The 22,064-nt window shown below is 41.1% G+C and overlaps 1 protein-coding gene across 1 annotated transcript in view; it reads left to right on the top strand.

The window, feature by feature from the left end:
• Window positions 1-22,064, top strand: part of arhgap42a (Rho GTPase activating protein 42a) — a 330,330-nt gene that overhangs the window by 254,425 nt on the left and 53,841 nt on the right. Inside the window, exons 11-16 of the mRNA XM_078221767.1 lie at window positions 2,547-2,625; window positions 5,138-5,174; window positions 7,397-7,459; window positions 10,546-10,620; window positions 16,569-16,653; window positions 21,923-21,981. Of these exons, the coding sequence (XP_078077893.1) occupies window positions 2,547-2,625; window positions 5,138-5,174; window positions 7,397-7,459; window positions 10,546-10,620; window positions 16,569-16,653; window positions 21,923-21,981 (398 nt within the window). The remainder of the gene's footprint in view (window positions 1-2,546; window positions 2,626-5,137; window positions 5,175-7,396; window positions 7,460-10,545; window positions 10,621-16,568; window positions 16,654-21,922; window positions 21,982-22,064) is intronic.

Here is a 22,064-nt window from a genome sequence, read left to right as displayed (position 1 = left end):
GATGAATTTGAAACCAGCCTTTTCCTTAATTAGGTTTATTTCCAAGACTCAGAGTAAAGGTGCAGGTTCCTCTTGTACCCCAAACACACAGTGTGAAATGTTTTTTATACGCTTGCGATACATCCCTAATCTTTTCTCAATTGGTGGCAACTTCTCTTAGTTACAAATGTTAAGCATTGCAGCATGATTCTAGCATTAACATTCTACTGGGATATAAATAGTTAAAGGGTAGTAATAGTAGGAGTAGTTCTGTTTCCCGATCAAAATGGAAATTTATGCAAGGAGACAGAGGGCATGGCTGTGGCACTAAATGAGTACTTTGCATCTGTCTTTCTCAAGGATGAAGATGCTGCAAGTCATAGTGAAAGAGGAAGTAGTTAAAACATTGGATGTGCTAATAATTGCTAAAGAATTATTAGAAAGGCTGTTTGCACGTAAAGTTAATGAATCACCAGGATCCGTGAGATACATCCAATGATACTGAGGGAAGAAACAGTGGAAATTGCTGAGGTGCTGGTCATAATCCTCCAGCACTCTTTCGATATAGGGATGGTGCCAGAGGACTGGAGAATTGCAACTGTTACATCCTGTTCAGAAAAGTTTGTAAGGATAAGCCCAAAAACTACAGGCCTGTCAGTATAGTTCAAAATCAATGGTGGGAAAACTTTTAGAAACTACAATCTGGAACAAAATTAACACTCACTTGAATCAGTGTGGATTAATTAAAAGCAAATTTTAACAATTTGATTGAATTTTTTCATGAAGTTATAGAGAGGAGATTTACTAGAAGTGCTCAAAATAATGAGGTGGGTCGAGATGAATCATCTATTCAGCACTTCTGGCTGAAGATTGCTGCAAATGCTTCAGCATCGTCTTTTTCAGTAATGTGCTGGGCTCCTCCATTATTGAGGGTGGGGATATCAGTGAAGCATTCTCTTCCAGGTAGGTGATTAATTGTCCACCACAATTTATGACAGGACTGTAAAACTTGGATCTGATCCTTTGGTTGCAGGTTCACTTAGCTCTGTCCATTGCATGCTGCTTTCGCTTTTAGCATGCAAGAACCCCTATGTTGTAGCTTCACTGGGTTGACACCTCATTTTTTAGCGATGCCTGGTGCTGCTCTTGGCATGTGCTCCTGCACTCTTAATTGAACCAGATTTTATCCCCTGGCTTGATAATAATGGCAGACTGGAGGATATGCCAGTTCATGAAGTTACAGATTGTGGTTGTATATAATACTGTTGCTGATGATAGCCCACAGCACCTCATGGATACTCAGTTTGAGTTGCTAGATTTGTTTGAAATCGATCCTATTCAGCATGATAGTGGGTATTCTCAATGTGAAGATGGAACTTGGTCTCCACAAGAACTGTGCAGTGGTCACACCTACCAATACTGTCATGGACAGATGCATCTGTGATGGGTAAATTGATGAAGAAGAGGTTAAGTTTACTCCTCTTGGTTCCCTCAACATTTGCCACAGACCCAGTCTAGCAGCTGCGCCCTTTAGGATTCAGCCAGCTCAGTTGGTAGTGGTATGACTGAGCCACACCTAGTGATAGGCGTTGAAATCCCCCACCCAGTGCTTCCTCAAAGTGGTCTTTGAGGTGAGTCCTGGATCATAAGTTAAGAGGGGGAGAATAGGTGGTAATCAGCAAGATATTTTTGCTTATACTTGACCTGGTGTCATGAGGCTAGGTTGAGTGCGGAGTCGATGTTGAGGACTCCCGGGGCAACACCGTTCTGATTATACATCCACTGATGGGTCTGTCCTGTTAGTAGATCAGGATATACTCGGGGATGGTGATGTTTGTGACATTGTACGGTATGATGATTCCATGGGTATAACTATGTCAGGCTTTCCTTGACTAGTCTGTGAGACAACTCTCCCAATTTCAGCACAAGCCCCTGAATGTCAGTAAGGCAGACTATGCAAAGTTGACAGGGCCAAAATGACCCATGAACTCATTGTATTTTGCATCAGAGGTGAGTGAGCATGAAGGTTATGGTAGAAAATTGCTGGAGGAGATTGGTTGGTATACAAGAGGAATCCAGAGTTATTCCCTTCTAGGAGTGATGAGAAGACATAGCCATAGGAGTGAATGCAGAACTTGATGTGATTTGCACTGCTTTTTATTTACTTTTTATGTTCACCCTCTAATAAAGTGTGTCCTAGATTTGAAACCGCAGTGTTGACTGTTGTACCAGAACAGAAATAGAGGGCCATCTAGGCTCTACTGCAAAAGGATGTCAAGAGGGTAGTGAAGCAAATGTTTTGATCCATCAATGCCTTTCCCTATAAAGGGGTAGGTAATCTCAGACATGATGATAGTTCATATGAGAAATGGAAAACTTGCTGGTGAATGGTTAACAAGGAAAATCATTACAGCAGAGATAATATGTGAGTCTTTAACTCGTGCTGTAATTGGGTTTGATTTTCTTGATGTTGGATATAAAAATTGAAAATTCAATACAGCATAAAAAATAACATTTTTGTGAGCATTTTCAGTATTTTAAACTTTTTTTTGTTTTTCTTTTTGCAGGCATGGCATCGTTACACTCCAGGCTCAGTCTGAAGCAAACAGAAAACTTTGGCTAGAAGCAATGGATGGAAAGGAACCAGTACGAGATTTTTTTAAATAAGAGATATAAGTCATTGGTACTACCAACTGTCAGCCTCATCATAATGCTTCACATGTCGAATCCAGAGCGTTATCAATACTCCAAAGATCATCTTGCAGGCAGTTGTGGGGGGTGAGGAGGTCGCTCCTCCTCCTCTCCCCCTCCTCCTCCTCTCCCCCTCCTCCTCCTCTCCCCCTCCTCCTCCTCTCCCCCTCCTCCTCCTCTCCCCCTCCTCCTTCTCCTCCCCCTTCTGACCCTCCTCCAATACAAGTAGGGCTGGTGCTGAGTTTATGGCTTAGTCCTTTTTGGTGCTTCTTCAAATGGGCATTTACCAAAGACAGAGAAAGGAAAATGAGGTGATAGGCAATGTTATGTCATTTCTGGGTTCATTTAAATGCCATTTAATTGAATGTTAGTACCTGCTGGCAGGGAACCTCCTCAATTTCAGAGCAACACTAAAGGGTTTGAGATGCAATGTTATGAGTCTTCATATCATTTATTTAGGCTTTGCATCAGAGAAATAATCATTGCTCTGTTCAAAGCAGGGAAATATCAGCGCATTAATGCTCTAGCAAAGCTCTCTGTTTGAATCCTTTAGTCTGTGTGCTGATGAACTCGTTTTTTTTGTCCTTGTACTAATCAAGCAGTAGGAATAGTTATTCCCCTTAATTGCCTTATTAAGTCTCATAATTTTAACACCATTACGAACCAGTAAGGGTAACTTTTTATTTCAAGTAGACAGTTTGAAATTTCAATTATCCACTAGGAGAATAAAGCCAGGAGATTTCACAGTTTTAAACAAACAAAATAAACTTTACGATACAAATTCAGAAAAGAAAAATCATCTACAATATGTACCTTACAATCTGTATTCAGAATTAACATGAGGTACATATGAATTAACAGGCAAACTGAGGTCAAACACTGCACTGCACATTGAACAGTGGATGTGACAAGGATAGAGCTCATGGATATTTCAGCAACCCACCCAGATGTCAGTGACCACTGAAAGTCATAACATGTCATTAAAGTTTTGTCTCCCTCATAAGGGACTCCAACTCTTTACTTTTGACAATCTAGCCTCTGAATTCCGTCAAAAGCCTTACCAACTCAGACAGACAGCCTCAATGACAGCTCACCTTCCAATTGTTCAGTCTCTTCTGATACAGTGTTCCATGGGAGTCATGAGGCTGCACTCTCGTCTCTAATTTTCATCACACTTCTAATTCTTTCTCATACACTAACCACTAAGTTGGCACTACCTTGAGTTTCTCCTACTCCAAAACTCTTGATAGTACTGGCTTCCAGGGCTTAGAACCAGAGAATCCCAACGTGCAGAAGGAGGCGATTCGGTGCATTAAGTCTGCACTGACCTTCCGAAAAAGCATCTTACCCAGGTCCAGTTTAGAATGTTGTTAATATTTTCTTTGATATTGGAGTTTGGATTCAGTATTGTGCAACCTGCCCTCTTGTGGTTTACCGTATTTGGAGGCAGGCAAGGAGAAACAATGGTAATTACCCTTGACGGATATTGAAGTTATTTGCTCAGTGATCCTCTGAGCCTAAACACCCATATTGCTACCATGAAATAGAGTTCTCCCATGGCCTTCCAATACTCCATAAAAGTGGAATAAAAAAAAGCTTAATTTTTTCGAAAGAAAGACCATTTTCCTTGTCTTACAACATAGTTTTTAATTCTCACATTTGCTTTCAGTTCAGGCACATTCAGACAGCATGGAGGTGGCCTTTTACCAGCTCATTGAGACAGACTATAGGAGCACCCAGCCACAGTACGGAAGAATATACATATTGCATGACATATTTCATTTCATAAATTTGTAAATGACAGAAATGCCAATTACTGCATCTGGTTAGTTAAAATGTATTTCAAGAACTAAAATTAATTGTTCCATATACCCTAAAATCCACAAAAAGTTTTAATTTTATTTCTTATCATGTGGCACAAAATTGCTGAAGTTAATGGTAAGAAATGCAGGGTAAATTAGAACAAGAAAATTTGGGGTAGGGATGCTGATAGATACTCACTCATTTCATGGATCAAAGTGACAGCAGAGTGCCAAGGATTTGTGCAGTTCCTGAAGTGGTATAAATAGTCTGTTGAGTGGTTTCTTTTCATTAAGACAAACTGGAAGTTTGAGTCATGAGTTTGCACTCCAGCTGCCAGTACATTTTTTGTTATTTCTATCATGAAATAAAATATAGTTGGAATATTTCTATTGCAATTTTGGCTTAAGAATGAAATTAAGCAATTCCTTTTAATGGATGATGCTACACGAAGTGAACAATATTTTAAGTAAACTATGGAAAATATTCTATGAACTGTCTTCATTCTCAGAATATTGCATAGTAGATAATCTATCCAGTCTTAATGTTGTGCTTTAGGTGTTCAGTTTGTGATTTTAGATCAAATTATTAAAATGAAGAATTAATACCAGTCAGTTTGATATTTTATCAAAATTGTCACATTGTTAATAATATCATTTTTTTCCAGATCTACACCTTGCCACCTCTTAGCAAGAAAGAAGAGTGTAAGAAATCTTTTGGCTTCTTAGAAATATGCATATTTTCACTGTTCCTGTCATTCATCTGTTAGTGTTTTTCATAAATGGCTGTTTATTTTAAATGAATGCAAACAAGATAAGGATGTTACCCTAGCAGGTAGTAATCAACGATCAAAGCAGAATGGCATACATTGTCAGTCTCCAAATAATATAATATAAATATGTTAGACCATGAAATTCATCCAAATTATTTTGAACCATTGAATACTAAATTGTGTGACATTCAATGGCATATCAAAAGAATCCTATTCCTTCCATAAATTAAATAGATGAAAGCCATCTGTCAGGCTGGTGGGCCTTCCAAGTCCTCTGGATGTCCCTAAGTGCTTCACAACTAATGAATTATTTAGAAATTAAGTCACTTATTACATATGCAAATGCAACTCAAGCATGATAGAGGGCAGATCGAGGCTGATTGTGGCTAGATCAGTGGTGAGACTGGGAGAGTCAGGGTAACTGAGGGCAGGGGGCAGGTTGCTGGGTATAGATAGAGGGTAGGTATGACAATTTGCACATCGAAGGGTAATGGGGTAGGTCCAATGTGCTGAGAGACAGTTTGATAGTGACAAATGGCAGCTCTAGGTTGACAGATAGTTAATCAAGGATGATCATCTGTGATTGGAGGGTCACATTGCTTCTCGGCCTTTTGGCTAAGATCAAGTATCAGATCACGTCTAAGATCAGGTGCGATGCCCTTCCTTCTCATCTTGGATCTTGTATGTTTGTGGGGACCATGAATTGGATTCAATTTGAACTGGTATTTGGAACAAGCAAGGGGATGGATTCAGGCTTGTACTGTCCACTCTCTGCATTGACTCTGTAACTTTAAGAATGGAGTGAAAAGTTTTTTAAAATGTCAGGGCAGAGGATAGGGCAGACCGGCATAGGGAGAGAGTGATCATGGTGGGGATGTGGCAGGAGATCTGCGCGAAAGTCGCATCGGGGCTTTTTTGTACAGAGTGCTGCAAGATTGCGATTCACAGCTCACTGAAAAAACTGGCACCATTCTCTCCAGTTTTCTCACTCGTTTGGCACTTGGGCCCACTATTCTTTGCTGAGGATCTGTTGGAGAATTACTCCTTGAAAAGCCTGGGTGCATATGGATTCCTACTGAGAGTCTTTCTGCCCATCCTCCTTCCATCTGCTTGTTCTGGTCTGTTCCCCATTCATTTTCCAAGTCATACTGTATTCCAGGAGGAATACCTACTCGTGCAGCCATGTCTAGGAGCAATCAAATTGTGCACAAAAGCTCTTCAACACTTGCCACATCACTGTCTGTAGACTTGTATAACTTGAAACAACCATAGAAAGCAGCAAGCACTTGTAAGTTCATGGTGACAGCAGAATAAATCAGCCAACAATTAAATGGTAAGTAACTGATGATCCCTTTGAATAGAACTGAAGGTAGCTGTGCAGTCTGAAAAGAGAACATTACTGAAGTGTTGAAGTGATGTGTCAAATCCATCTGCTGTGTGTACTTAAAAAGTGCACGTGTTCACAAGTGCATGTGCTCACAACTGCACATATAAGCCACACATGCTATTTTGGAGCTATAAAGACATTTGTGGTGCTCAAAAACCCCAGCCCCCCATATTTCCTCATGTTTATCCTAACACGATGGGATTTTTGAAAAAAGTCAATTTATTTTAAAAATACTTGTTGAGCTAATTGGGAATCACCTCAGGAATACTTTATAATTGTTTTGAGTTTTTACTGATGTTCAGCCTTTCTTTTTAACATCTATCCATAATAAAGTATTTTATTCTTTTACTCAGTCAGTTAGCTGAGACTGCAGACAAAGTAACATTCTGTTGTAGTAAACATAATTTGCAGTTCAGATATGTTCATAACCTATTCAATATTATTTTTGGCATGGGGAATAAAAAGGACTAACTGCCTCTTTATTGAATATTTAACAAGTCATTTTATGCTCTGTTCCATAAAATCTGTAGGCACAGACAGCACATGTAGACATGGGAATCTCAGTAATTAAAAACAAAGGCTTAGATTTTAAAATTCTACCCAGGTATTTGCTGTAATGTGCTTAAAACTTAAGTTAGTGTTGATGAAATCTAATTTAAGGTGCATGATTAACAAGAATAACACTGTAATTTCAATGTTTTATTCTCCTGAATTTACTGACTTTTTTAATTACTTGTGGAACTAAGGGACTCTATTTTGTTTTGCAGTGTACCTTAATGAGGCTGGTTTTAATTTTGTAAAGAAGTGCATTGAAGCTGTGGAGGCAAGAGGTATGAGACTGACTGCTGTTTTTTAGTACTTGTAACAATTACTCCTGAACTAGCAATTGTATTAAAGTCACAAATCCATTAACCATAACACTGCATGTTAGAAGTTCAGTCCAAGTATATTATTCAGGTTGAGCAGTGTTGCAAGGTAAGGTTAATTGCACAAAGTGGAGCAAGGAGGCAAATGGAATTGCAAGGGAGTGAGGGTGCAGAGAATGAGAGAAAGGAAAGATGAGAAAGACAGAAGGCAGAGAGAGGAAAGGCAAGGAGGTCAGTGGCAGGGCCCACATACATGGAAAGGGGAAGTGGATGATTGGAGATGTGTGATCAGCAGAGTGAGGTCAAAATTCCTGCAGTGACTCACCGAAGGAAGGGAGTTGTGAAGCCCTCTTGTGTTTCTGAACACAAGATCGGGAGGCTGAAGGACTCTGAAAATAGATCTGTAGGAGAGGTGGAGCTTATGAGATCAGAAAGTGTTCCAAGGCTTGGTTCCAAAGACATTTATATAGGTGAGTATGGTTGAAATCTTGAAGATGGTTGTAGCTAGAGTGTATGAGGCAATATTTAACTGCCCATGAAAGTGCAATACTCACACTTGGAGAAATTGGTGACAGTGCTTATGATTTTTATTCTTACTGACATGAGCATGTTGCAACTGGAGGAGAACAGTGCTTAGTCAGAAGAGTACTAACTACCAGCAGAGGATGGGTGTTCTTGGAGGGGTTGGGATTTAACCCTTTTGTCAAAATGCACAGAAGTTTTGCTAAGCTGCATTGAAAGGTTTATGTTGCAGTTTTAATAAAAAATTGAAGTGTATGTTTTAGGTTATTGCAGTTCACAAATTAATATTTAGCTTGACAGCATGTTCAGCAAAGAAACATTCTTGGCTGTTAGTATAGGAGCTCAACTTTCATACAGATTTTTTAACTTCTTATCAATCACAGCAATACCTAAAGATGTAACTGATGCTACAAGTAAATATTGATAATTTTTTGGAGTTTTCCATTGATCGAGCCTGGCTTAGAAGTTTTCAGCATACTTTAAATTGGAATTTGTAATCCACACAGTGATTAATATATATTAGGTGGCTGATTTTGCACCCATGTCTGCCGTGAGTGTAAAAGGCAATAGTGGACAACCTCATGCGAATCGGAAAACGAGATTCCTGCAAGATCTTGTTTCCGATTGTTCCCACCCCTTGCCGGTAATGTAATAGGCGGGGACCTCATTTAAATATATTGAAATACTATTAAAGGGTTTTCTCGCAATATGTTCTCCCCAAATAAAGAATGATCACATCAGCAAAGTTTACAACAGATATTTTAAAACGTGAAGCAGTTGAGTGGAACCTACCAGGGACGCAAAGGTAAGTAAAGCCCCCGAGGGAGAGGAACATGTGGCCCCTGCCATCTGGGCGCAGCTGGCGAGCTGCATGCCGGTTTTCCCGCCTCAGGCAGCACAGAGTGCAAAATTCCGTCCTAGATGTATTTTCCATATTTTTCACTTTGCTGAGATTGAGATCTTCATCTCTCCATACTAACATGTACAACCTTCCACCACCATAAATTAATCACATCTTGAATTTCTATTAAAACTGCAGAGTGAACCTTTTAAAATATCTTATCAAATGTGTCAAGCACCTTGGCCTACTGCTATGGTGGGTATATAGTCTCAAATACCGGGCACTTTATAATCAGAGTGAGTGTCAATCTATGACTGCCCAGTAAAAACTGTACCTTAGTATTGCATAACTTCATACTGTTCAGTCAATCCCTTGTGATTGAACACAGTTTATCAAGAACTGACAAAACTCATGTCTGACGAGCCCCAGAGATTGTCCTGTGCCAGAGATCTCAATATATTTATTGCCTCTAAGTGACAGCTAAGTTAAACCTACTTGATTGAACAAACTGTGCAGTTAAAACAGGTCGTGGGGGTGCAGCATGTAAAATAGGATTGATGCCTAGCCCACCATCTTTTCATCCAACTCCCGTAAAACAGGGAGTGGGTGAGCGCTAAAGTCAGCAGTCCACTGCCCACCTTATTCAAATAATTAATCAAAGGTCAATTAGGCTTGTTATCAATAGACCCTGGTATTATGCTGCTTATTCCATAAATAGGCCTGGGCTGGGGTGTCCAGTTCTTCAAAGAAGAAGTTAGTCAAAGGGAGGGTGTTCGCTCTTTGGGGGCTATCCATTGCTGATCGTGGGGTGGCTCCCAAAGGGCAAATTCCCCCTTCCTTCGTAACCGTCAATCTTTTAAAAAAGTGTACATTTTATTTAATAACAATGAAGCATTGTGGAAACAAGAATAATTTCTCACACTGAACCTTCCTCTCCAAAATTAACTTCAGTGGCGATTGCAGGAATAGCCATTACCTCACATCCCCAGGATCTCATAAGCCAAGGCAATGGACCAGCTGGCCCAGTGGTGCTGACCCTCGCACCTTTAACCCACACGCTGCCCCTACTCTTCCACCCTCCTGTCCGACCCAAACCTTCCCTGCCTAAGATCCCGGACTTAACTACCCCAGGGAATCCATGGGTCGTCTTCTTTCTCCTCCTGTAGTCCCGGCAGCTGCCACTGACCCCCTCTTGGTGCTGTCAGGACTGATGGAGCTGCTGGCCAATTGGATTGGTTGTCAGCTCCAGAGGGTGGGCCTCCCCCCCCCCCCCCCCCCTCAGTGAGAGGCAAAAGCCCGACTTGGCCCTCATTCAGCCACACCGCAGTGCTTTATGGTTGTGGGACAGGCCCACCGACTTTGCTTCCAGTCCTCCCCACCAAGCCCCCTGTATTATTTAACCCAGTGCTCCAGCTCTATGACCTTTCATCAAAATCTTTTTAGATGAAAAGTCACGGACCTGGAATGTTAACTTTGTTCTTCTCTCTACTGATGCTGTCAGGTCTGCTGAGTATTTCCAGCATTTTCTGTTTTATATTAGAGAACATCAAACACAGGCAATTTTTGATCACTTTCACATTACAAATTGGAATTTAATATTTGTTTTGATGTTTAGGATTTACATGAAATGACTTGTTTGGTTCATAAGATTTCTCCACATTTGTAACTTTGACGTATGTACTCTTAGGGATTAATGCCATGGGACTATACAGAATGAGTGGAGTAAATTCCAAAGTGCAGAAGTTAATGAACACCGTATTTGGTAAGATACTTCATTTTAATTCTGAAGGGGTTGATGCATAGATGATATGTTTATTGCATATTGTACATTATATATAAAGAATTGTGTAACTTTTGATCTTTCTCTTAGATTCTCAACTCTTATTCTTAAACACAGCTTTAAAGTTTTATGTAAGTTTGTCTTCTGTTTCACTTATTCCTCCAATTCCTTGATATATATTCTAGCTGTAAGTAGGTTAAGATCGATTCCTTATGGATCTCTGCCCACAGAAGAAAATGGATCTATTTTTCCAAAAAATGCAACTATAGTACAGAACACATCCTGTATGTAGTTAAGTCCACGATATACATAATGCTATAGATTTTTTTTACAGCATTAAGTAGTTGGAATAGAAATTGAAGTGCTTTTAAAGTCAGGTAAATGTCTGCTTCAGTTAACTTTTCTCTTTGAAGCATAATGGAACCTGAAATGAACAGTTCCTTTCCCTGTTGATTTTGAATATTCTTTCACATTGCAATGGAAGAATATTCAGATGGAAAGTGCACATCAGTGCTTGGTGTTGCCATGGAAATATGTAATACCTATGACCAGGTTTCCAAAAAGAGAGAGTCTGCTGATGTCTGCATATCAACGTAGGTGCTGACTAACTGATTTGATTTGATGTATTATTGTCACATGTATTGGTATACAGTGAAAAGTATTGTTTCTTGTGCACTATACAGACAAAGCATATTGTTCATAGAGAAGGAAAGACAACGCATATTGTTCATAGAGAAGGAAAGGAGAGGGTGCAGAATGTAGTGTTACGGTCATAGCTAGGATGTCAAGAAGGCTCAACTTAATGAGGTAGGTCCATTCAAAATCTGATGGCAGCAGGGAAGAAGCTGTTCTTGAGTCGTTGGTATGTGACCTCAGACTTTTATATCTTTTTCACGATAGAAGACGTTGGAAGAGAGTATGTCCAGGGTGCGTGGGGTCCTTGATTATGTTGGCTTTTCCGAGGCAGTGGGAAATGTAAACAGAGTCAATGGATGGGGAGGCTGGTTTGCGTGATGGACTGGGCTGATGCTCAATAACTGACTTTAGCTTGGATTCATGTTATAGCTCCAAACCAACCTGAACTACCCGGCCTCATTTTGGAGGTGGGGGGAAGAAGGTTAACTAATTAGCAATATGGATTATAATTGATGTTGAGAAGATCTTTTCCTCAACTTTTACATGTGAATCATACTAAAAATACTCATTCATTAATCAGTGAAAGAGTTTCTTCATAGGGGATAGTTTTAGCATTTATTTTTTATTAATTTACGTTTACTGTTCCCAGTAATAATTAAAATGCTTAACACTTCATGCATGTAGTTCATGCATGACATTGTGAATAATCAATCCCTGTGTTATGCTATTGTAATCAAGTTTAGCGGAAAGGACATGATACTGTACACGTTTACAAATGCTGACTCTGGTGTAATATAATAATGTAAATTATATTTGCCTGCAACAAGTAGACTAGCATGGGTCACTCGGTAAATTTCTGTGGGTATTTGGAATTAATCAGAAAAATTGGTTCATATGTAATATTTTGAAAGGTGTTGTGTTTAAAATGTATACTTGGGCTGCCTATGGTGATATCTGGCCAAAATGAAAATAATTGGGTAACTTCCCTGTCAACATGTCTGGAGACCACACTGTTATAAGTGGATGGGATTGATTTTACGTGTGTAATTAGTGCTATGTAAGTATCCTTTTCTCATTGCAACAATTTGTACTGCATGAGAAAGAGTTCTGATCATTATTGGGCCGCCTTTTATCACTGTGTGGGTGGTACTATACTCAGACCCACATAAATCCTGTATATACCAGACCTTTATAATACAATTCCTCCCCCAAGTCTTTATCTCATGGATATAGAGTTACTTCAGTTTGCTCCATATTGTACATTGTTATAAGTCTTATGTATTGTTACAACCTTTTTGTTGTTACAGTATTTGCTATTACAACCTTCTCACCATCCGATCTCCCCCCTTCAAGTGCTTGGTTCAGATTCAGGTGGTCCACATCTCATTTGCTGTTCTGTCGGAAGAGTGGCAGGCTCTCTTGGTTCTGTTATTGTTGTTGGCTTGGAATTTGGGTATGCGATGAGTGCCTTCAAACAATAAACCAGGATGTGGCTAATCAATCTAAAACCACCACGATATTTGGTTGTGAGAAGTCAGGATTGTCCCTTTTAATCTTTAAATGCTGTCTGCAGAGCAGCAGTAAAGGCATTATGATGTATGCTTTGAAAGGACCAGAGGCTGCAACATTGCATGTTTTCCAAATTATTCTTATATTCATACGCAAAGAGCTTTCTTCTGCAGGAAAAAGAAACATGTCCAGGCATTGCATCTTTTCTTAATTAAAGCTCCAACAACATCCTGAGTGTAGTGCTGAAGAGTTGTGTCCAGAACTAGCCTAATTTCCAGCTAAGCTGTTACTGCAGAGCTAAAACAATGGCATCTACCTGACAATGTGGAAAGTGGGCTAGGTATGCCCTGTCCACAAAATGCAGTACAAATCCAACTCAGTAAATTACTCCCTTCATCTACTCCTAAATATCAGCAAAGTGGTCTAAGGTGTCATTTCCAGGGCTTTCACTTACTCGTTGATGATCTGTCCACTGATGTTCAGTTTGGATTCCACCAAGACCACTTCGTCCCAAACCTTGGTTCAAATATTGCTAGAAGAGCTGCACTCAAACAAGTGAGATGACGGTGATTTTCCCTGATAAGGCAATGAATGACTAGTTGCAGCATCATGGAGTCCTAATAAAATTGAAGTTAATGGAAACTGGGGGGCAGGTGAAGAAGTCTTCATGGCTGGAGTCCTTCCTGGCATAAAAGATGACTCTTGTGGTTATTGAAGGCCAATCATCTCAGCTGCAGGACATCACTGCATAGGTTTCTCAGGGTAGTGTCTATTGGAAAGGTGTGCCAGGCAATGACCATCTCCAACAAGAGAGACATTCATCAACACTCCCATCGCTAAATTCCCCACTATCAACATTCTGTGGTATCAACATTGACCAGCAACTTAACTTGACAAACCATCTAAATAGTTACTACAAGACCAGCTAAGAAGCTGAATGTTCTGCTGTGAATAACTCACCTTCTGACTCCCCAAAGCCTTTGCACCATCTACAAGGCACATGTCAGGAATGTGATGGAATGCTCCACATTCACTTCAATGAGTTCAGCTGTAACAATGCTCAAGAAACTTACTATTCAGGACAAAGCAACCCACTTCATTGACACCAGTTCATCACCTTAAATACATACTCTCTCCACCACGCATGCCAGTGACTATAGTGTGTGCCATCTAAAAATCACTAAGCAGCAACTAGACAGGCTCCCTTAGGCAGCATCTTCCAAACCTCTGACCTCTATCATCTGGAGGAGCAAGGAAAGCAAGTGCATGGGAACACCATCACCTGCAAGTTCCTCTCCAGGTCACACATCATCCTGACTTGGAAATATATCACTGTTCCTTCATTATCACTTTGTCAAATATAGTGACTGTATGGTTATTTACTAGCATTAATTATGATATTTTTGTCAGAGACAAAAAATCTATTGTCTCTCCTATTTTTAATAAGGATTCTTTTATAGCTGAATAAACTCCTGTTTGAAAAGACATTTTTGTTCTTTGAGTAACTAAATACTTTTGCTTTTTGTTCATAACTACATTTATGAAATTAGTGCTCTGGAAATTTATGAAACTTGGTATAAAACTGAAATGGTGGAAGTAATTTGCCTCTTTAATTGTAAGTCTGTGTCATGTAACATAGTCAATGATTTTTGATTATCATTCTCCAACATCATCTGGTGTAACAGATTGACTGCAACTAACATGTTGTCCTTTTTGGTGGACCATCTTATATAAATATTGAGCCTGAGTTGAGTGTTTGTTGATGGAAGAAAAAAACATTGTCAGTATATATTGCACTCCCAGATGGTTTTTATGGCGCTGTTATACTGTAACTTTTGGTGAATGAAACTGTTGATTTATTTTATACACTGATCTCTAGCAAGACTACTTGAGCAGGAAGTCTCATAGCATTTTGGCTTTGCTTTAACTACATTATATTGTCAACTGAAGTGAATTGTACTTTTACTTTTATTTAAACATGTATGCACTGATCTGTACTTTGCCTGAACATAGTCCATTGCAATAATGCTTAACCATATACTGTGATACAATTCGACTCCAAGTACTGGATCATACCTCTCTAAAGAATTATTCCTATTGTCAGCTATTGCCACCAATATAAAGAAACTACTTGGATTTTCATCTTCCACTCTTGCACCAAAATCTTTTCACTTGATGTTGCTTTGGATCCAGTATTTTTGTTAAACAACATTTTCAAGCACCATGCTGCACTGAAAGTTAAGTATGAAAATCAAAGGGGTAACCAAAAAGGTAGATGAGGATAGTGCAGTCGATGTTGTCTGCATAGACTTTAGCAAGGCCTTTGACAAGGTACCGCATGGTAGGTTGTTGCATAAGGTTAAATCTTATGGGATCCAGGGTGAGGTAGCCAATTGGATTCAAAATTGACTTGATGTCAGAAGACAGGGTGGTTGTAGAGGGTTTTTTTCAAACTGGAGGCCTGTGACCAATGGTGTGCCTCGGATCGGTGCTAGGTCCACTGTTATTTGTCATTTGTATTAATGATGTGGATGAGAATTTAGGAGGCATGGTTAGTAAGTTTGCAGATGACACCAAGATTGGTGGCATAGTGGACAGTGAAGAAGGTTATCTAGAATTGCAATGGGATGTTACTCAACTGGACCAGTGGGCTGATGAATGGCAGATGGAGTTTAATTTAGATAAATGCGAGGTGATGCATTTTGGTAGCTCGAACCAGGGCAGGACTTACTCAGTTAGTGGTAGGGCGTTGGGGAGAGTTATAGAACAAAGAAATCTAGGGGTACAGGCTCATAGCTCCTTGAAAGCGGAGTCACGGGTGGACAGAGTGGTGAAGAAGGCATTTGGCATGCTTGATTTTACTGGTCAGAACATTGAATACAGGAATTGGGACATCTTGCTGTCGCTGTACAAGACATTGGTGAAGCCACACTTGGAATAGTGTGTACAGTTCTGGTCACCCTACTATAGAAAGGATATTATTAAACTAGAAAGAGTGTAGAAAATATTTGCTTGGATGTTACCAGGACTTGATGGTTTGAGTTATAAGGAGCAGCTGCATAAACTGGGACTTCTTTCCCTGGAGCGTAGGAGGCTTAGGGGTGATCTTATAGAGGTCTATAAAATAATGAGGGGCATAAGTAGATAGATGGTCAACATCTTTTCCCAAAGTTAGAGGAGTTTAAAAGTAGAAGGGATAGGCTTGAAGTGAGAGGGGAGAGATACAAAAGGGTCCAGAGGGCCAACTTTTTCACATGGAGGGTGCTGAGTGTCTGGAACGAGCTGCCAGCTAGAGATGGGTACAATTTTGTCTTTTAAAAAGCATTTAGACAGTAACATGAGTAAGATTGGTATAGAGAGATTTGGGGCAAACGTGGGCAATTGGGACTAGCTTAATGATAAAAACTGGGTGGCATGGACAAGTTGGGCCGGAGGACCTCTTTCCATGCTGTAAACCTCTATGACTCTATAAAATTGGATGGTGACTGCATACATTCTGCTACACAGGATAACCAGAGCAAGATAGCAAAAAATGAATAAATTCATTTTCTTACAGTTTTTTAACTGAAGGATATTCCATACAATTGGGAATGGCTTGGAAAAGTATTTACAGTATTCCTGTAGATTCTTCACTACTAACAGTTAGCTTTTTTATGGAAGAGACTTGAATCTTGAAAGATAATTTGTTCTATGATGTTTACCTTGTTTTTTTTCCTTCAATTAATGCATGTTATGTAAAATTCAACTATTCTATATTATACCTAATGTATATATTTTTCTCTCAGCACCCAAAGCAGCTCCTGACATGGAACTTGACACTGAATTGTGGGACATGAAGACTATCACGAGTGGCCTTAAAAACTATCTCAGGTATGGGTTAATAGGAGAAACGGGATCAAAACTGGACCTGGGGTTGGGTTTTACTCACACCTGCCATAACTCATTCCCACAAAATGGAATCGGCAATAGAAAGTTACAGTCAATTAACTTTTTAGCAACCTCACCAGCTTGCTTTATTTTCAAAAGGGCAGGTGGCCTTCGGATTTTAGCACCTGCTCACATTCTGTTTTGTCATCCCACCACTCTCCGATGTTAGATTGCTGACCCAATGTCATCATGCCATATTTTACATTGTTGTGGGGTGGCCCTCGCAATGCCCTGATTTGTAGCTGTAATATCCAGCCCCTAGTTTTGGATATTTGTTTCATTCTGAAGCAACCTAATTCTATTGAAATTGAAGAATATTGTTTTCTAAAGTACCTTATTATGTCCTCATAACATTGCAAGACCAAAATTTGCCAGTCAATTTATAAATAGAGGAGTCCGATGTACAGCAGTGAGGTCAGTAGGTCGTCAGTCTGCTCTTCTTCGATGTTGGCTAAGCGAGGAATGTTGGCCCTTCCTCCTCTTCATTAGTACATTGGCATCTTTCACATACACGTCAATGGATAACCAAGGCCTAAGTTAATCAAAATGAAAGACAGCACCACCAATAATGAAGTATTGTCAAGGGACTGTACTGCAGTGCCAGCATAATGTTTTATATTCTGTCTCAGGATCTGGATGTCGCTGACTAGGCCAGCATTTGTTGTCAGTCCCTAATTGCCCTTGAGAAGGCAGTGGTGAGTTGCCTTCTTGAATCACTGCAGTCCATGTGCTATTAGGGAGGGAGTTCAGGATTTTGACCCATGGAAAGTGAAGCAAAGGCAATATAGTTCCAAGTCAGGATGGCATGTGGCTTGGAGGGGAATTTGCAGATGACAGTGCTCCCATGCATCTGCTGCCCCTGTCCTTCCAGGTAATAGAGGTTCTTTGTTTGGATGGAGCCTTGGTGCGTGGCTGCATTGCATCTTGTATGTGGTACACACTGGTGGTGAAGGGAGTGAATATTTAAGGTGGTGGATGGGGTGTAAATCAAGCAAGCAGTAACTGCTCCCTCTCCGAATTGAGTTCCCTGCCAGTCATAAATTGAAATGTTTATTTCTACGACTGTATATGAGTGGCGTGTACCTGGTGAGCTTGACTTCTTCCATGACTTTGACCTGAATAGAGGCTGTTTTGGCCATCTTCTGAATTGCTCACAAATCTCAAATCCTATTGGGTGCCAGTAGAGAAAGCTGCACGAAGGCCGGATATGGGAGGCAGGAAAAAGGTGGAAGATGTATAGGGTGGAAAGGCGAAGCAAAGGGTGAAGATGGGAGAAGTAGTAAAGGGTGGAAGGGAAGAGAAGAGACAGTCAGGGTGGGGCGCAAGGCTGTCCGCCAAAGAAAAGGAATTTTGGAGCAGGGAGGGAGGCTGTCCGGGAAAAGAAGAGATTCTTCACTTGGAGGGGAAGACTTGCCAAGGCAAAGAGTGAGGGCTCTAGAGGGAGAGATCACTGCTGTCTATTGTAGGGTCCTGGGGATTGAACTGAGGGTACTGAGTAGCGGAGAGAACAGTCATAATGATGAGGGGAGAGTGGCAGGTCCGGGCTGATAATTCCATTGAGGCGGGTGGGGGGAGAAACAGATAATGGAAGGGGTGAAGGTAAAAATGGTGATGTCAACAGCTGTAGGCCCACAGTGGAGGGAAGACGTGGAAGGTGATGATAATAGGTGCAAGGGCGATGGGAGGAAGTTGGTGAGTGACAGAGGAGGGTAAAAGGTTGTGGAGTAGGTCTGAAATGTAATGCACACCATTTGTCAATTTTTACTTTTGCAATGAGTTGATGTAAAACTGTGATACCACAAAATAGAAAGAGGGTCTTTTTGGATGGGTGGAATTCAAGGTCAGCACAATTAGCCAACTAAAGGGAAACCTTAATAATCACAAGACCGCTGGATGTGAACCATGCTCTCCTTGCTATAAGTTTGTTTCTGTCTCATAGCCCAGAATTTTACACAGCAGTACTGAGCAGGCGCCTGACCTGAATTAGTGCAAAATCTTGCGAGAAGACATTAGGCATGTGTTCCAGTGTCATTGTACATTTGTGCGAATCTACAGTTGGTGGGCAAGTGCAGGAGTTAGAAGCGCATCTGCCAACAATTAATCAGCCATTTAAGGCAATTAAAAGAGCAATTGAAAGCAATTTTACATTGTCCGTGTGATTTTACAGTCATTGCAACGGCCACACAAGCAGGCGGCCAAGCTGTTTTTTTCACTTTTCTTACCCAAGGTCATAATAAAAGGGAAATAAAGCATTGGCATTGCGAGTTGTTAGGAATTCAGGTGAGAGTTTGCTGCTGCTTTAATTGCTGATATTTCATACCCTTTCCGGTTATTTCTGCTGAACTGTTTGCATTTGGAACCTTTTTTTGAGGAATATTTAGTTTTCCCGACTTTCATTCTTTCATGTGCACCCTACAGTGTACAAGACAGTGCCATTTGCATTTCCGCATGTGGGGCTTGTATATTCCTCTAGTGGGACCTCACCTGAAGAGAAAGGGAGGGGCAGAAGGGAGTGTCGGCTAGGTGTCCGCAAGTAGCATCCCAGGGCATGACCTGTGGGAGGAGAGACGCTGGCACAGGGGGTGCAGGGCCAGCAAGGAGTGCAAGGCGGAAGGTTCCTCAGAAGACGCCACCATCCTGCATAGTGTGTAGACAGCAATCCAGCTACCTCAACATTTCTGAGATCCAGTACCAAAGGAGACTTTGCCTCTCTAGGGGCACCCTGACCTCCAAATGCCAGATGATTTGGCTGGAGATCACTTCCAAGTGTATGATTGGCCACCCTATGCTGGTGGTTTGAAACTTTTTGCCTCAAGTTCTTTCCAGGAATCAGTGGAGGATCTGTGTGGTGTGTCCCAATCAGCTGGACACTGATGCTCTCTTCTGATGGGTCATGACATTCATTAATTTCCAGATGGACTTCGCCACGATTGCAGGGAGTCATAGATTGTACTCATGTGACCATCAAGTTGCCAGCTGGTGAACAGAAAGTGTTTCCTCTCCATGAATGTGTAGATAGTCTACAATAGCATGACACCGATTCTGCAAGTCTGTGCAAGGTACACTAACTCCTATGATGCTTGCATCCTACATCGCTCCCAGCTGCCAAGGCTGTTCATTGCTGTTGCTACCAGCACCTAATACGAGTGTGTTGCGCCTACCCCATTGTGCACTACCATCTGAGCCAAAGATTTAAAGAACACCAACACACATGATTCTATGCTGGTGCCTGGTTCCGAGAGAGGGCATGATGGAGTGCTTCTGTCCATTGTTCTTCCATGGGTGTCAAAGGAGGATCCTCAGGGTCCTGGCTACCTTTTGGGGATGACTGCCCTAAGGTAGAAAGACAACATACCATTAGTATCAATCTGCAAATAGTAAATATGCGTGCTGGGCGTGATGGTGAGACTGTGGACAACTGCATTATGGTGACATCGTGATTGCAGGATCAATGAGGGCTCTTGCGTAGTACTTCTCATTTGAGATGTGTTCACCCTACATTGTTTGCACTCTTCGTCTGTTTGCACTCTTCGTCTGTTTGCACTCTTCGTCTGTTTGCACTCTTCGTCTGTTTGCACTCTTCGTCTGTTTGCACTCTTCACCAGTCTCACAACTGTCCACTGGAATCTTACCTTGCCTCAAGACCTCTACCTCACTGCAATATGAGGACCTTCCTCCATGCTTGCAGTCTAACTCCAAGGCCTCCATCACAAATTTTGTTAGTATGAGCAGGTTAGCCACCCCACAACTCCCCATTTGTGTGTACTCCACAGCATCATCACTCCCCTTCTCCTGTACAAACAAAAGTAAGTTAATTACTCCACACTCTACCTGCACCAGCCTTGCTGTGCATCCACCGTACCCCACCACTCGCTAAGTCAGGTTGAGACACTTGTGAGATTTGCACACCTCACCTTTCTATGCACCCAAGGCTAGTGGGCAGGTCTCCCAACCCTGGGGTTCATTATTAAATTCTGATGGCAGCTTAAATTCCACAGCCTTAAATAGCCATGACCATTGAAGCAACTGGCATGGGACTGAACAGGCCTGGTCTTCAGTCCTTTTCTGTCAGAGACCTTGACTGTCATTTCTTCTGTCAGCCTTGGACCTGTGTCAGTGATGTGCTCATCAGGTTGTGACCTCCCTGCCTCCTCTTGTAGTGCCACTGAGATAACTGTATCTGCACTGATAGAGGGTGCAGGTGAATGTCGTATGCGGCTAAGTAAGGTATGATTGTAATCTGAAATATTTGACTGAATTTTCCCGAAGATGATCAAGTTCTGCTGCCAGTCCCGAAAGAGGGAATCAACTTCGCCCTGGCAGTAGACAACATTAGGACAGCATTTGCCGCTGTGGCCAATTAAACAGACCAATACTAGACTTGCCTGCAGAGCTGCCAGCACAATCAGATAACTAACAGCCATGGCAAGGTGATGCTAGCAGCGTCCATTGCTAAGGCCACAGTTTGAAGGAAAGGGCACCTGGGATAGTGAGGGTTTATTAATAAATAATAAATGTTTATTCCAGCAGTGTTACTTTGCTGCATGGAAGGACATTGCCTCTGTGGGCTATGGGCATCTGTTTAGGAGGGCTCATGGTAGCCCACTAGGGAGCCACTAGGGTGTACCTGACGATCACACAACGCAGAAACAACCCATCCTAACACTGGTAAAATGTCAGCAGGGGAGGAAAGTGGCTTTAACTGGGCAATTTATTGCCTCAATTGGCCAGCCGATTTATACCCACAGCACTCAGGTTCCTGCTGCAGGCAACATGCCGTGGCAGCAGTCTGATATCGCGCGCCCATCCTGATGCCTTCCCCACCATGGGGCCAGACCTCTCCCCTCCCCAAAGAGTTAGGAAAATTCAGCCCACTGCTTTTTTTTCCATTATGCTTTGGATGGCTGTTAGGCTTAAAATTAGCATTTATGAAGTAGAATACTGACTGATTTTATGCTGTTCTTTTCCAATATTATCTGGTTCAATTCTATAGAAGTACACAAAGGATGCCCATTGGAATTTTGTATATGGCAATATTATTTTTTGATACTCAGTGGGGATATTAGGATATTTTGCAGGTATAACTAGTGGTACATCTTGTTTAGGCTTATTTAGTTGCTCATGGTTAGTTATAAAATTACAAATAATGTTATATATTGCAGACTGCCAAAATGTTTAAAACCGAAACAAAGGTCTTTTTTTCTTACCCTAGATGCCTCGTGGAACCATTGATGACTTACAAACTTCATAAGGATTTAATTGCAGCTGTCAGTGAGTAGATATCATGCATTTTGAGTGAAAATTCAGTATTTCTTTGTGCACAAGTTTGAAAATCATGGACTCTTTTTGGAGAA

Source organism: Mustelus asterias, chromosome 10 (genome assembly GCF_964213995.1).
Source record: "Mustelus asterias chromosome 10, sMusAst1.hap1.1, whole genome shotgun sequence".
Lineage (NCBI taxonomy): Eukaryota > Metazoa > Chordata > Chondrichthyes > Carcharhiniformes > Triakidae > Mustelus > Mustelus asterias.
Note: the sequence above shows the minus strand (reverse complement) of the source record. Positions and strands in the feature narration are given on the sequence as shown.